The sequence below is a fragment of the Ananas comosus genome, linkage group 1 (assembly GCF_001540865.1).
Source record: "Ananas comosus cultivar F153 linkage group 1, ASM154086v1, whole genome shotgun sequence".
Classification (NCBI taxonomy): Eukaryota; Viridiplantae; Streptophyta; class Magnoliopsida; order Poales; family Bromeliaceae; genus Ananas; species Ananas comosus.
Window position 1 is genome coordinate 7633068 of NC_033621.1, and position 16843 is coordinate 7649910.

A 16843-nucleotide genomic window follows, 5' to 3' on the forward strand; every position below is an offset into this window, starting at 1 on the left:
CCGATTCTCTCTTTCTCTAAATAGACATTTACCCTGCAGCTTGAGTTGTTGAAACTGATGAAACATCGAGACTATACTCCCTCTTGAGGGCGAGCTACCTCAGAAGGCGGATATTTGCCATTGGTAACTATATCAATCAAAGCAAAGGCTCTTTCATTCCCCTTTTTTAAATAACCACCTCTCTGCCAGAGCCTGGATATACGTATCATTTGGTAGATCCAAGTCCATGGCCTATTTCGGGTTCACTCGGAGCTTTGGCAACCACTGTAGGAGGTGTGATGTACATGCACTCATTTCAAGGGGGTGCAACACTTCGCCTAAGCCACTTTCCCTTCCAAATTTGACTCACTTTTGACAGTTATACGATTCCAGAAGATGATCCAGATTCGCAGTCGCGATGGGACGCAAGGAATTCTTTAGTTGCCACCTTCTCCTCGTCGCTTAACATAGCGCTGACGAAAATGGGGCGCGGATCATCAACTGTGCAGAGATTGACTTCTTCTAATTCATCAATGGTAGCTTGGCCTCTATCCTCTAGCTCCCTAGGGGCAGGTCGCACATCGCTCTCCTGATTCTGAGTGAGAGCGAGCTGGCGCTCCTAGGCATCAAGAGTTTGGGCACCGCAAGTCCCGCTCTCCCGTCTAACAAAGACAGGGTAATCATCGTCGGAGCTTTCTTCGATCTCTCGGATACCCCGAGGTATTATATTATAAGAAGCTGATAGCGAAGCCTTCAGCCTTTTTTTTGAAACTTCCTCAAGGTTGAGCATTTTCTTTTGTAATTGATTTGATATTTTCTTTTGTTGGCATGATGAGGAAATTTTTCATGGGTGCCTTCATAAGTCCGTCTGACCCCTGCTAAGGAAAGAGCTAATATTTTGAAATAAACTTCTAGGCCGGCTTTCTCACCTTGAAAAGGAAAATCAAGGGACAAACAAATAGAAATACTGGGTTTAGAGGGTCAAAAGCAGCACCACTGATTCTCCAGATCAGAGCCCACCGGCCTTGGCATTAGTAATCCGTCGATGCCACACTGACTCTACCCAATCCTTCGTGCTCAGAAGCGAAACACCTGTCCATCACATGTACTTGGTCCCCTGACCATCGACTTACTTGTCCATCCACGGACGCGGTCCCCAGACCAACGATCTTTCACCAGATCCGCCAACTCAAAACCACTGCTCACAGTACCCCGAACATCTCCCAGATGTTGTGCACGGTTCCATCACAAATTGAGTGGAGTGGCACTTCCTTGCTCCCGCCAAGGTCAAACTCCAGACATCACACATAACGGAGTGGCCAAGGAAAGGACTTCTACCATGAACGGACTCTTTGCCTTGGGGCAATCAGTTCCTTGTTCGGTAAGCTAGGGAGTTATTTTTTCTTGCTTTTCTTTTGAGTGAGTGAAGCAAGGCGTGTTCGCCGACACTTGAAAGACCTTCAATCGAGTGGCGAATCTACATTTGATAAAAGTCCTGCCTTTCAACACCTGAGATGAGAACTGAATTTGCATCAAGGCTTGCAGCAACTTGAGATTCCAGAAAATTGGCTGAAAAAGCAAGAGCCCCCTAAAAGCCATAATGTCTCAAAACTCAGAGGCTATAGAGAAACTTTTCTTTTTTCCTTTGTCTCGAACTTCGTGTCGGGCTTTAGTCCGACTGGATTCAAGCCTTTCCAAGTTCTTAAGAGGATTCTCTCTTTTGTAGTAGATGCCGAACCTGCTGCTTGGTATTAAGTCCCCTTCAGTCTTACCAACTGTTCCAGCTTCTACTCTTCCTCCCGTTGCTGCTTGCTTGCCTAAAATGAAAATCCTTACTAGCCGAAGTAAGGGACCAGGTTCAATTCGTTTTGATAACAAAGATAGATCTGTTTAAGAAGAAAATCGCGGACCCTCGTTCTCCCCCCTTTTGTAGGCTAAACAACCCTTGGCTCAACGGCGGGGGCTCGTCACTGGTCCGATCATTTGTTTGTCTCATCCATCGTTCACAAATCATTCCCCCAGTTCGCGAAAAGCGAACAAAACAAAACAAAACAAAACAAAACAAAACAAAACGACAACCCCTTTGGCAGATCATGATCCCCTACTCATAAGAACGAAAAGCGAACTAAGCAAAACAAAACAAAACGTCAACCCCTTTGGCAGATCATGATCCCCTAGACAAAGAGCTCGGCAATACTGCAGCTCAAACCCAAAGCTGGCAAGAAAAGTAACAGGAATAAAACCTTTTTAAATAGTTATTTTAACTTGAATCACTAATTTTTTTTTTGTAAAACCTTAATTTGTAAAAACTAATATATGTTACATAAAAGTTATAGACACTACAAAAATAGCCGTTTTCACCAAACCTTTTTAAATAACTTGCGGACCCTATAAATGTCACGCCCCGGATATCTCGTTTCCCGGGCACGCCGACAAATTCGCCGTATACAAAGGAATTTCCCCTGTATACGAAGCGTCAAAGTACCTGTAGAAATACGATACTACAAACAGTAGCATAGAGCTGCTCAATAACAAAAGCTAATAACTGAGTTTCTTATACATAATCCAAAACCAAGATACAGAGTTACTCGCACTGGCGAGTTAAGTGAGCTATGTACCTAAACTCAGACAAAACGTCTACCTGCAGTAGGGGGTGCCTCTAGCTCTGTCAGTCGGGTAGGGCTCTAGCTCGCGACGCCCTTGCCTCGATCCTGATCCGCGGAAGGCGCAGTAGCCGAAACCTGTGGCTCTGCAAAACAAGAGTAACAACTGGGCGTGAGAACTACTGTAAAAACAAGTAGTCCTCAGTGGGTACCGCCCAAACAACATCGGTCACCCACTAAGTCTACAGAAGGGAGCAAGAATAGTAGGAAAAGCAGGAAGTACGCTCTACCGCTATCAATCACTACACTATCATGCTCTACACTAACCAACTGTAGAAAATGTCAATCTGACCCAATCCAATCGGGACTATAAACATACCCGTCCCTGGGACTGTGAACACACCCGTCCCTGCCCCGTTGCGACTATCCAGCTACCTCCACACCAACTGGTCCGTGGAGAGCAAGTCCAACTGGCATGAGCGACACCAACGCGAAAGCACAAGCCTGACTCCGGAGTGGCACTCGTGGGCGCTACCCAACCGAGTATGCAGCGTATCTCTGTCGAGCTCAAACAGGCTCCAACTAGCCAAAGTCAAGTAATCGACTCAAAATGGTCTAACAACCAACAGGTAAGTGCCCTCGGCACAATCTGACGCCCAAAAAGGCGATACGGGTCCACCGTCAACTCTGACGGCACCCAACAGTCCGAAACAACCTGAACGACCCTGTAAAAATCCACTCGGCGCACCAGCACGAGCGTAAATATATTCTAAACTACCTGAAGTACTCGTCTCGAAGATACTGCGACAGTACAATTTTATAACGGCTCCTAGAGCTAAATCAGGCAGTTTAAACATGTGACAGGTCCAAATCGCAGGTTTTCTCCTAATTCAAATTCCAAGTCCAACATGTATAAACTACTCAATTTAATATCACATGCTCCAAATTCAGATTTGCTATCTATAACAAAATCCATGAATTCGAGCTAAAGTAAACTATACAAAATCTGAAATTACACATGTTGACTATTGCGCACTTAGGAGTATAAGCCGATGATTAACCCACCTTAGTCGCTAATCCCCAGCAGCGAGGACGTCCCGAAGCAAAGGAACACCCTGCTGGATCAATCCGCAAACCTCCAAAGGCCAGAAATCACGCTCCCGCCAAACTCTACACGTAAAATCCGAAAATGAGCACCGATTCTGCCTCAAAAACAGCAGCAGAGAAGAGAATAATTCCGACCAAGAAAACCTCCACCAAAACCAGCAAGTAAGGGCTTCTTGGATTCCTCTCGAAGTCCCGAATCCAACGAACCAAGTCTCGTCGAAATCCGATGCTCCTACGTCGAGAGGGAGCCGAAACGCCGACGGTCGACGCTGGAAATCAGTGAAAACAGCACCTCGAGCTCGAATTCAATGAAGCTTGAAGTAGAGAAGAAATCCATGGAGGAATGAGAGGATACCCACCTCAACCAGCGACTCCAATTCCGGCACGGCGTCGAGAACGACGAAAACACTCCCTCGCCCGGCCTCCTCGCGAAACTACGGCGACGCACGTATGCTCGGACGGCTCCGCGGCGCGATGTCGACGACGAAATGCTCCACACGAACTCTTCCTTGCTCACAATCGGCTAGAGAGAGGAGAAGAAAATTAATTTAGAGAGATGTAGAACCTGAGTGAACTAAGTTGATAAGTATGCATTGGGGGGGGGTTAGGTGCACGTGGCATTACACCTACCCAACTTACCAACTCAAACAAAATAAAAAAAATATCAGAATACTACAATAAAGCATTGGCAAATTGGTTGTCGATGCTTTGAAAAGCGTCTGGGATGTATCAGTAAGTGTAGTGACGAGAAAAATATGCTGTCGATGCTTTATAGCATCAGCGACTTCTTTGTCGGTAAAAATAGTTATTTTATGATGCTTTGAAGTGTCCCTCATTAACTTGGTAGTGACGCTTTAGAGCATCGACAAAATAGATAAGCTGTATTGTTATTACTAGCTAGTGACGCTATTGTGCATCCGCAATTTATTATAATGTATATTTATTTTTTAATAATTTTCTATATAAATAAAATTTACTGTTCAGTTTATTCAACCGATCGAGAATTAAAATCTACTATATTGCGTGCACAATTATAATCAAAGAACTAATGACAAAGATAATATATATTTTATACAAGAAAGTAGACATAGATACAAATTTCATGTCAATATAACTTATAGAAGAAAGTAGTCAAAGATATAAACTTCATGTCAATATATTTTGTTACTAAGCCAAAACAACAACAAACTATTAGCATATAAACTTAATTCTAGAATTATAATATTTTTAAATTTTACAAAAAATAAAACTCAAAATAAATCACAGTCATCTAAAGTGATCGTGAATCCCTCGTCTCAATGCCTAAGTTCACGAATTGACCGACAAGCCTATGCGATAGAGATTTTATCTTGTTCATTTTCGATTCGTGATTCTTTTGCATATTTTGTATTTGAGTTCGCAACCTTTGAACTTCTTTTTTCATTAGGTCAAACCTTTCATTCTCTTCATTTTTTAGTTAAGCTTGATTTTTAAATATTTGTATTGGTGTGAGACCAATCCTATAATCCCTCACTCAACCATACCGGTTTTCTCTCTTTTTTTTCTCGAAAATATTATTTTCAATTTGTTTGGAGGCATTTGAGAACTCCGACGTAGTTGCTAGTTGTATATAATTCTACAATAATTTTATAAATGATTTAACGTTTTAATTCAAATAGCTAAACTTGTACTTTGCAGTTATTTGCAACGAAATGTTTCGTAATCTTCCAAAATGCTTTGCTGCTTAATTGAAGGGATATTCTAAAATAAACTTTTTAAGTCTTGTAATTAATGGAAGAATCAAATCAAATTAATTCCGAAATTTTTCTGCCTGATTGGGAAAGCTTTATAATTGAGATATGATTAGTACGGTTTTAACTTTATTTCTAGTACGTAGATTTTATTACCAATCAATCTTAATTAGTGACGTTTCTCAATCAACTTGTCACCATCCACACCATCATGCCAAGGACAGAATAATCATTCTTGAGAGTTAAAAAAAGGGTACACGTCGTTTTCAACTTGGTGTTGCTTTGACAGAGTTTATTTAATTTTTTTTTTTTTAAGTTTTTTTTAACTAGCAACATATTTTTTATCTCTAATTTGGATGAACTAAAGCACATTATGTAATATTTTTAAGATTTGAAATAAATAATTATATATATAAGATAATTTTTTAACACGAGTTTCCATAATATTTGGCTAAAATGATTAGCAGAATGGAGTCTCACATAAAATTTAAAATAATCTTACATCATAAATAGGTGACACTACATTAATCCTTCTAAAGTACTATGATGCCTATGCATATCTATCAAGCGACCTTTATTAGTTAACACGATAACACTACAACAAAAAACAATAATGGCAGACACTTTTAAATATAGTCTTCAAAAAAGTGCGCTAGCTAAGATTACCGATTCTTTTAAAAATGGAATGTTGCTATGTGGGGTCGCTAGTAATATTAGTGTCATTCAAAAGAGTGTCGCTATAAGCTTAAAAAAATCTGGCTAATTTACCAACAACTTATTTAAGTATTTAAGCAACCGCCGAAACTCTATCGTCTTGGGCTGCGGTGGGGAGGAAGGAAACAGGGAATGACTCTATCGTCTCAGAATTTTCAGTGGATGAGTGAAGAGAGTAAGAAAATATGTAATTGATTTTTCTTTTTTTTTTCTTTTCTAGTTTGTAATCGGTGCAAATGGATTGGTGTGGTGGGTGAGTAGAAGTAAATCTTTTATTTTTGGTTGGTTTGGGCTTATATTTAGACATTAGTAGATATTTTTTAAATTTTACATAAATGGGACACTTATGAAAAGTGTCCCAATATGTTATCCCTATAACCTATTCTTTGTATGAATTAACCTTTAATGAAATAATTGTAAAATTTGACTGATGGTCATGAAAGAAAACAAAAATCTGATATCGAAATATTTATTTAAAATGAATGATCTTTCTTCTGCAGTGACGGAGAAAAGGGTAATAATAATTAAAAAAATTCCAGGTAAAAGTTTATCAAGACTTTTTGAACGAACTTTATTTGATCACGCAGTTATGCGCGCGTTATTTTCAAGCCGAAAAGTGGACCTCAGTAGAATGTAGGGGACCTTAGAATAAGCCGAAATAATAAATAAATAAAGCATAAAAAGATACCCAATCGCCAGAAGACGAACATTCCAAAGAAGGAGAAAGATTATGATTCGTCCAATAAGATAATTTTTCTGAAAACAAAAAGAAAAATTAATTACTCGTGTGAATTTTTTTTTTTTTTCTTACACTTGCAATCCCATTATTTTGCTCTATTTTTTGATTGCTCCACAAAGGGATCGAAATGTAGGCCGACCTCGGACAGCAGCGGCGGCCCCCGCGACTCGGCGATCCAAATCCGCACCGTCCGGCCGCACGCCGCCGTCTCGAGCCGGTGGAGCCGCTTGTGCCCGACCGTCGTCCCGTTCCCGACCGCCGCCCCGTCGACAAACACGAAATGCGACCGAATCCTCTGGCCCATTGCTATCGCCTCTTGTATTCTGATCACGTTAAACCGAGACCACGGATTCAGTTCCGACAATTCGATCCAATACCCCTGCGTCTCGCCACGGCTGACTTCTTCTGCTTTTGGGGCCCAGAAGGTGTCGTCGTCCCCGTCGAGCACGTTGCTTGCCGCGAACCCCCCGCCGTCGCCGCCTCTCTGGCTGCTTGCCTTTGCCTTGCTCCCCTTGGCGAAGTCGGTCCCGAAGATCGTTTCGATCGCCGAGCGGAATTCTCGCAGCCGGACGGTGTCTCCCTTGGATATCAGCCCGGTGGAGTTCGGCGGCACGTTGAGCAGCAGCACGCAGTTGCGGCCGACCGACTTGTAGTATATGTCCAGCAGCTGGCTCAGCGGCTTCGCCGTCTCGTTCTTGTGCCAGAACCACCCGGGCCGGATCGAGACGTCGCACTCCGGCGGGACCCAGTCGGTCCCCCGCGGATCCCCCGTGTTCAGGTAGCTAAAATTCGATCGGCAATCAAATCCATCAACAACAGCGAGCTAATTAAGGTCTAATTTAGAAATGCTTTCTTCAATTCGCGTAATAATGTTTATTATTATTATTGGAATTATTAGATCAATGATTAGGGATGGATTTAATTACTCGACGATGCCGGCGTCTCCGATCCTCAGCATGGTTCGGTTGATGGTGGACCAACAGGTGGAGCCGGCGAAGCCCGACTCGTCGCCCACCCAGCGGACGTCGGGCCCGGCGTCGGAGAAAATGTTGATGGATCCCTGCAGCTGCTTCACCGTCTCAAACCAGTCCTCGAAGTAGTACGTCATGTTCGTCGCATTCTTCCCCTTCGCGCCGTCGAACCATATCTCCGACACCGTCCCATATCTTCGTTAATTTTGTTTTTTTTTTTGTTTTTTTCCCCAAAAAAAAAGCAAAAAATTAAAGTTATATCGATAAATAAATTCTGATTAATTTCAAAAGCAATAAGTAGTTGAATTGTATTATTCAGATATATATAGAACATGCATGCATGGAACTTGCTAATTAGAATTATAGTTTATTTGATTCGACCATGTAAATGCTATATATATTAATTTTTAGGAATTTTACAAACTAAATTTAAACTTATTAGATCTAAACTATTTAATTGGCTGTACAAAATTTATACGCATGTATTCATTATATAATAGAATAGCTATCAAATAAACTATAATTCTAATTAGCAAGTTCCATGCATGCATGTTCTATATATATCTGAATAATACAATTCAACTACTTATTAGATCTAAACTATTTAATTGGCTGTACAAAATTTATACGCATGTATTCATTATATAATAGAATAGCTATCAAATAACTCAAATTAAATAAATTAAAACTTAATATACCTACAATAATATATATACATACATAACACGGATAGTTAATAATTATTAATTAGCACCTGGTTAGGAGTTCGCGCAGCTGGGCCATGTAGAACTCGTTGTACTCCACGTCGCGGCCGTACGTCCTCTCGTGCCGGTCCCACGGCGAGAGGTAGACGCCGAAGTCGACCCCGCGGGCGCGGGCGGCGTCGGCGAGCTCGCGGACGACGTCCCCCCGGCCGTTCCTCCAGGGGCTGCGGGCGACGGAGTGGTCGGTGTACCGCGACGGCCAGAGGCAGAATCCGTCGTGGTGCTTGGCGGTGAGGATGACGAGGGAGGCGCCTGCGGCGGCTGCGGCGTCGTCGATCCACTGCGCGGCGTCGAGGCCGGCCGGGTCGAAGATCGCGGGGCTCTCGCGCCCCGTCCCCCACTCCGAGTCGGTGAACGTGTTCATGCCGAAGTGGAAGAACATGATCACCTCCCGCCGCTGCCACCGCAGCTGCGCGGCCGACGGCACGGGCAGCGCCGGCAGCGGCGGCGGCGTCGGCGTCGCGGCCTTCGATTGCGATGGTAAAATTTGGCCGTCGAGTAATAGAAAATGTAAAAGAAGAATGAGGCGAAGCCACGAACTTCTCATGATGCTTTATGTATTAGCACTCCCAAGCTTGCTAATTTTGGGTTTTATTTTGGTGTAGGAAAGAGGGGGAGTGATGGAGATAAGAGTACATGGAGTAGTAGTGGGATTGTAGTTGTGAAGAGAATGAAGCAGGGTTTATTATTCCACCAATCTGGCCCCAACCTTGTTCCAAATTCTTATTGTGGTCCTCATTCTCCCGTTTCTTGCAATTTTCCCCTCTAATTTTAAGTTTTTTGTTTCAATTAAGTCCCCGCCATAATAAATAACAATGTTAAATTATGGTTGGTGCTAATATTGTAGTTAAGGAGTTAAGGACTGCCATTGTGTCGATCAAAGTAAAAATGGTTGAGTAGTCCCTTTCAAAATAGCATAAAGTTGAGGGTTCTTTGAAAGTTTTTACCTATGATTTAAATGTTTAAGAGGTTTAAGGCATTTTTACTTTTATATATCTTAAAAATGATACTACACTACAACAGAATTAGGTTATAGGAACATATGTTTGGAACACTTTTGTGTTAGTGTCCCATTTATGCCAAAGCTTTTAAAAAAATCTACTAATACCTAAATATAAAGCTCAATCCAATAAAAAATAAAAGGTTACTCTACCCAATCCACCCCACCCAGCCTATTCAGCTCGATTATAAACAGAAATGAAAAAAAAAAGAAAAATCGATTACCATCACCCCTTCTCCCCTCATTCAATCCACTGAAATCCTAAACGAAGAGCCCTTCCCTCTCCTCTTCCTCCGCCACCGCAGCAAACGAGGTAGAGTTCCGGTAGTTGCTAAATACTTAAATAAGTGTTGGTAAATTAGCAGCACTCTTTTTAGGTTATACCGACACTCTTTAACTGTCACTATATACCTAGCGACTCTACATATAACAACACTTTTTAAAAACGTCGGTAATTTAGCCAGCAGCACTTTTTTTGATCTATACTGACATTTAAAAGTGTCACTATACACCGTTTTTATTGTAGTGCTAAAGTAAGATAAAAATGGATGGAGGACCCTCAAAACTGTAGACAACTTTGAAATGCCCCCCTAAACTTTCGAACTTTTCGATAGAAATCATCTTAATTTCCAATTTTTTTGGAATTAACTGAATTTAATTTAAAAATTATGATGAATTTATAAAATTCATCAAAATTTTATCAAATTTAATGATTTTAGTTACTAAAAATTCAATTAATTAACTTGTGAAATCGACATGGTAAATTTCCAGACACGTCTCCAACTTTTAGGCAGTTTTAAAACTATCCCAACCTTTCATAGAAGTTGTTGAATTTTAAGTTTTTCTTTTTCCCAAAAGGGACCATATTTGTGCTAGCAGTTTTATTTTTTATCTTTTTTTTAGTAGTTTTATTCTTTGATATTGATATATGCATAAAGTTTATAAGAATAGATAATTTGACAAAGAGTGGTAAAATTATATATAGTAGAGAATTGGCCCTTTTTTTTTTCACTTATCATATCATTTTTTTCTTTTTTTTTTTTCCCTAAAACCCAATTGAAATTTTATCAATTTTTGGATTTTGTTGTGTAAGATTTACACCGCTATAACCAGGTGCACTACTAGCATTTAAGATGCAATATTATACAAACTCGTGTACTTTCCTGAAATTGTCACTTAACTATATATCTTAGTCATTAAACTTTCTCACATATTATTATTGTTAACGAAAAGGAAAAAAAACTGGAATTTGAAGAAATTATTTGGCCCCTTCTTCTACAATTACTCAACAAGGATTAAGATGGAAATTTTATAAAAAGAAATAAATCAAGTATATTTTTTTTTATAAGAACTAAATTATAATATACAAAAATGTTTAAGAATTAAAGCATTTAAGTAAAACATTGAGGGACTAGCTAGGTCTCAATATCAGCGTAGTACGTTCCTTAGATTTTTTTTTTTTTTTTTTTCCTCCTCACGGTTTTGGGGCCCAAACCCTGACCAAATTATTTTGATATTTTGTTGGTTGCTACGTTTCATGGTAGGTAGTGAGTTAGTGTCAACTGATTAGCCTTTTTATTATATTTTATAATCTTAATTGAACTAATATGTTTTTATATCAAGAAAATATCTAACTTCGACCATAAAACTTAAAGATCTTTTTTTTTTGAGAATAGAAAAAACTTAGAGATCTTAGGGCCTGTTTGTTTGGTCGTAAAATCACCCCGAAAATTTTTTTTCGGTGGAAAAATAAGATTGGATTGTTTGTTTGCCTGTAAAAATTTTTTTTCGAAAAACTATTTTTACGGATCTACAAAAAAATGGCATTTTCGTTTTCCGCTCAGAACGAGCTGAAAACGAAAACGCCGCGCCGAAAAATCGCGGCGTTGGAGATGAGTTGGAGTTGAGGCGGGGTTCAGCAGGCACGGTCCACGAGGGACACCCCACCTCGTGGACCGCCCGAGAGAGAGGTCCACAGTCAACAGTGACTGTGGACCTCTCTCTCTCCCACATTTTTTTATATATAGATATATATAATATAAAATATATATATATATAAGTATATATATATATATATATATATATATAATATTAAATATGGTATTTTTATTTTAATATAAAATATTTATTATTAATATTTTTTTATAAATATATTTATAATATCTAATAATTTATTTTTTAGTATTATATATTATTATAATTTAAATATATTTAATCTATATATAAAAATTATAATAATAATATATATAGTAATATTAATATTATATATAATAATATATATAATAAAAATATTATATAATAGGTTTTTATTTATTTTTCTTTTCCTTTTAACCAAACAACCTTCATCGAAAATTATTTTTTCTTTTCTTACAAACCAAACACTAAACTACGTAAAAAAAATTTTCCACCGAAAATTTTTTTCCACCGAAATTTTTTTTCGCAGTTTTACGTCAAACCAAACTGCCCTCTTAGTTACAATTTACTATACTGCACCATACAGTTTCTTTAATTACACATTGTACTATTACTTTTTGGGTTACATTTCATACAAGTTCTACAAATATAGTCAATAGCAATATATTCATACAAAGTTCAACTTTCATATGTTGTCCTTCAAAAGTCCTAATTTGTTACCGGTTAGAGAACCGTTTAGAGAACTGTTTATATTTTCAATTTTTCACAAAAATATATCTTACAAAAGTCTAATATATATAATATAAAGGGGATAAAAATGTTAAAAATTAACTAGGGTTAAGTATTTAATTTCTGGTTAACTAATTTTTTTTCTACGAATTCTAATGGTAAGGACATATTTAAAAATATAAGGACTTTTATAGGAATAATTATAAAAGTTGTACTTTATAGGATATATTTATCATTTACTATATTTGCAGGGCTTGTATGAAATTAATTTAATAAACCAAGATTTTAAGTGCAGCGGCGTGACGGGCCGTATTCCACCGTGCCGTACTATGCCACAGATACCGGCACGATATAAATCCGTGCCGATGGCACAGCTTAAAATCTTCTATTCTTTAAAATTAGTAAGTAATTATTTCAATAAAATTCAAAATATGATAAAATGACATAATAAATAATTAGAATATTTTGTTGCTAAAAAAAATAATATTTCATATTATTATATGTCGGCACACAGGAATTTTTTTGACCGGTACGCATTGATACGGCTCCGACACACATTGTGCCGTACCGTACCGGCAAGTTTGGCGGCACGACCCTGTGCCACGGCACATAAATTCTTACCAGAAGCATTATTGAACTATCTTTCCTCATTCTTTAAAAAATGTTGTTTTTTAGAGTTACTTTTATGAGAAATTCTAAAGGGGATGCCGATTTTACACTTCCCTATCTAGATTAACAAAAATATAATAATTTTTTGTAAAAATAAAAAAATTGATATGTAAAAATTTAAAATTAATGATCCCTTGAAGGAGTGAATATTGTAAGCACTAGCGGATCCACTGTTACGCAACCCCAACCCCCACTAAGGTAGCTAATAAGAAAGGCCCTATCCCTTTTTTTGGTACTGGGACCCCACTAATAGACCCCACTTGGGTAAGGCCAATAAGAAAGGGGCCTTTGGCCTTTATTTCGGGCTTTTTTTTGCAAATAGTCTCCTGACAAATTTTTTTTAAAAATTAGCCTTGTCAAAATTTTATTTGCAAAAAGAACCCTGGCCCCGCCACGGCAAGCGCCAACGTCAGCGCCACACCGGCGGGTTGGGGCTATGTGTTTAAGTTGAACACGGTGAACCATTCACCGTGTTCAATACAAGGTTTTTGTATTGGACACGGTGAATGATTCACCGTGTCCAATACAAATACCTCCACACTTAGCAAAAAATGACTAAGTTGTGAGTGTTTGTATTGGACACGGTGAATATCACCGTGTCCAATAGCAAACACCTTGCACTTAACCATTTTGTATTGACACGTGAACCATTCACCGTGTCCAATACAAAAAACTTTATATTGAACATCGATGATGCTTCCCCGTGTTCAACTTAAACACATGGCCAGGCCCGCCCGCGTGGCCGCCTGACGTGGCGTTGACGTGGTGGGACCACGGCCATTTTTGCAAATAAATTTTTGAAGGGCCAATTTTTAAAAAAAATATGTCAGGTGGGCTATTTGTAAAAAGCCCCTTTTATTTCCCATATGAACTCCAAATTGGTCAAAATCATTCCAAAGTAGGGTCAAATAGAGTATGGCTTTCTCTCACCCAACAAAAAACTCAAAGTCTTGATGGTTGATTTAATTGACTGATTGGAGAGATAGAGTTTTATATACAAAGAAATATGTGTGATTAATTGATAAATATTAATTTCATAACTTAGAGGAAAAAAAGATGTATTTGATAGTGTTACTGATGAGGTTTGTAATGCATCATTTTCAAAGTATAAAGCACGTCGGAGGAGAATTGCGATAAATTTTATTTATGTAATACTAATGACTAGTTTATTTTTTTATATTTTTTATTATATACATTGATTTTGGTAGTAAAGATTTCTCGATCAATCACTGAGTGTAAAATGTATTCCCCACTTTAGAGTATATCAGTAGCATTACGTAAATCTATTATGAAGTCTCTTAGAGGCAAAAACCGTAATTCGTTTTGATTGAAAAGGATAAAAAAAAGGCATATACATAGGGGTGAAACAGTTGAATATGATTGGTTTTGACAAAATCAATATTCCGCATCCATATTTTCTCAATACGAATTCAAAAGCGGATATATATTGATGCTAAATTTTCGTTAACATATCGTTTTAAAACAGATTCAAGTTCATATGAGTCGGATTTGTATTCGGATATTATTCGAATAATAAAAATACTAATATATGTATATAAATATGAACTAAAATAACATAATGAAACATACAATGCAATTGAAAATTCACATTCGTGTTTAAACTTCGTATACCTATATTTATTATTCAATAATTTAAGTATTTTAATAAATATAAATGTAATTTTAACATATAATTTATAGTAAAAAAACAAAAACACATAGAAAAAACAACTTTATCCTCCATACAATATATATATATATATATATTATATATATATACTATATATATATATAATATAGAATTGAGATAGAATACTTTTAGAAGCACCAACTCCTTAGTTGCTTCTAAGTTTCTAGCTCTGGATCTATCATTGATTACTAATAGCCTTTGATCAAACGCTATTCCATTACACCACCTACTACCATTATCTCACCTCACATCTCTCCATCCAATGGCTAAAACTCAAAAGCACCACCTTCATGGTGCTTTTGAGAGTATTCTTAGCTCAACTATATATATATTATATATATATATAATATATATATTAATAGTCCGGCATGCATGGTGCTTATAAAAGCACCAAACACTTGGTGCTTTTAAATTTTTACCGTTAGATCCATCCCTTTGATTATTTTACCTATCAGATTACACTATACAATCAACCACCCACTAATTACCTAGTGGTCCCACATCATCCTAACGCACATTCCTTTATCCAATGGTCAAAAATCTGTAAGCACTTAATAACTTGGTATTTTTAAAAACATAGGAGCTCAATTAATTATATATATATATATATATATATATATTATTACTTATATATATTTATATATAAGATGAGCTGGAATGCTATCGGTAGCAAACTAGCTCCGTTGCCACCCATTTGTTTTCGATGATGGAGCCTTTAAATGATGATCGGCGCCGTTGAATCATGATCTATACCACTTGAAGTATATAGAAACCAAATTTCAAATCATTTCGACATCACGACCTAATGATCGAAGGGTTTTTAAAATTTGTAATTTTAATGGTAGATATAAGGGTTTTCTCTTTAACGGTGTAAAGCTATCCAAATCAATTGAATTTTGGTTAGAAAATTCTTTAAACTATTTAGAATAAGATCTATACTCTCGATCTTGATTACAAAATTTCTATCATTACTTTTTAGAGGATATTCATTTTCAACCGTTCATTTTTACGCTTACTTGGTGGATGAGAGAACAATATCGAAAAAGCATGAAATTTGATTTCTAGATACTTCAAGTGGTATAGATCATATTCAACAGTTCCGATCATCGATTTGGAGGCTCCATCATCGAAAACAAATGGATGGCAACGGAGCCCGTTTGCTACCGATAGTATTCTAGCTCAACTCATATATATATAGCTAGTCTCCTATACTATCTATAATATCGGGCCTCCGGTACTATAGTCTCGTTTTCGATCTTAGGGTATTCAAATCAACGATCCACACCGTTAAAACTGATCTAGGGTATTTAAAGTTTTTAGAAATAAAATTTTATATTTTTTCGACATACTTTACTTTATGATCAAATCATTTCAAAATTGTCAATTTTCAATGGCTACTATGACGAGTTTGGAGTTTTACGGTGTAGAAGAATCTAAATTTCTTCAAATTTTGATAGAAAATACTTTAAACTATCTAGATTAAGGTTAACATTCTTAATCTTGAATTTAAAAGTCCTATGCTTAAATTTTAAAAATTATTCAATTTTCACCGTCCATTTTGACATAATTTATTTACTAAGTAAACGATGTAAAAAAGAACTAAAATTTTATTCCTAAGAACTTCATATACCCTAGATTATATTTGACGGTGTGGTTTGTTGATTTGAATACCCTAAGATCGAAAACTAGACTATAGTACCGGAGCTCTGGTACTATAGATAGTATAGTAGCCTCATTTTATATATATATATATATATATATTGTTGAGTCAATTAGGCGCGGACAGGTAGTACGCCGGTGTTCCTTTCAAAGGCATCAATCTAACTGTGCACAGGAGTACCAGAAAAGTTTTAAAGTAAACCGTCGCGCCAATTGAAGGAAGTTACAGTAACCGCAAGCAGTTGCATGTGGTTCCGATCGGCTGGAGGTGATCCGAAATATTAGGAGATAGTGGCCGATCGTGTAAAAGCAATAACTGATCAAGGGGCGATCTATAAATAGGGTAATAACGCCCTAAAAAACGGTCTTTTTTTTTCGATAAACAAAAGACCACCCTTATTTCCTTTGTATTTTCTCGCATTTTCGTAGGAGTAGTCTACTTGTTATTTTACTGCTTTTCTCTAGGAGTAGTTCGCTAAAGTAGATCTCTGGAGTCTGCATGCCCTACGGGCACTACTCCATTGTAAACTACATATCCGTTCTTGTACTTCCCATCAGTCAATCAATAGAAAGTC

At 37.6% G+C, this 16843-nt stretch overlaps 1 protein-coding gene across 1 annotated transcript; it reads right to left on the reverse strand.

Annotated features, from left to right (window-relative positions):
• LOC109728882 (alpha-L-fucosidase 1-like) lies at positions 6817–9363 on the reverse strand. Its single transcript, XM_020259454.1, has 3 exons — positions 8598–9363; positions 7799–8038; positions 6817–7654 (listed from the first exon to the last, which is right to left on the reverse strand). The coding sequence occupies exons 1-3, from the start codon at positions 9152–9154 to the stop codon at positions 6958–6960; spliced, it is 1494 nt and encodes a 497-aa protein (XP_020115043.1). The 5' UTR covers positions 9155–9363; the 3' UTR covers positions 6817–6957.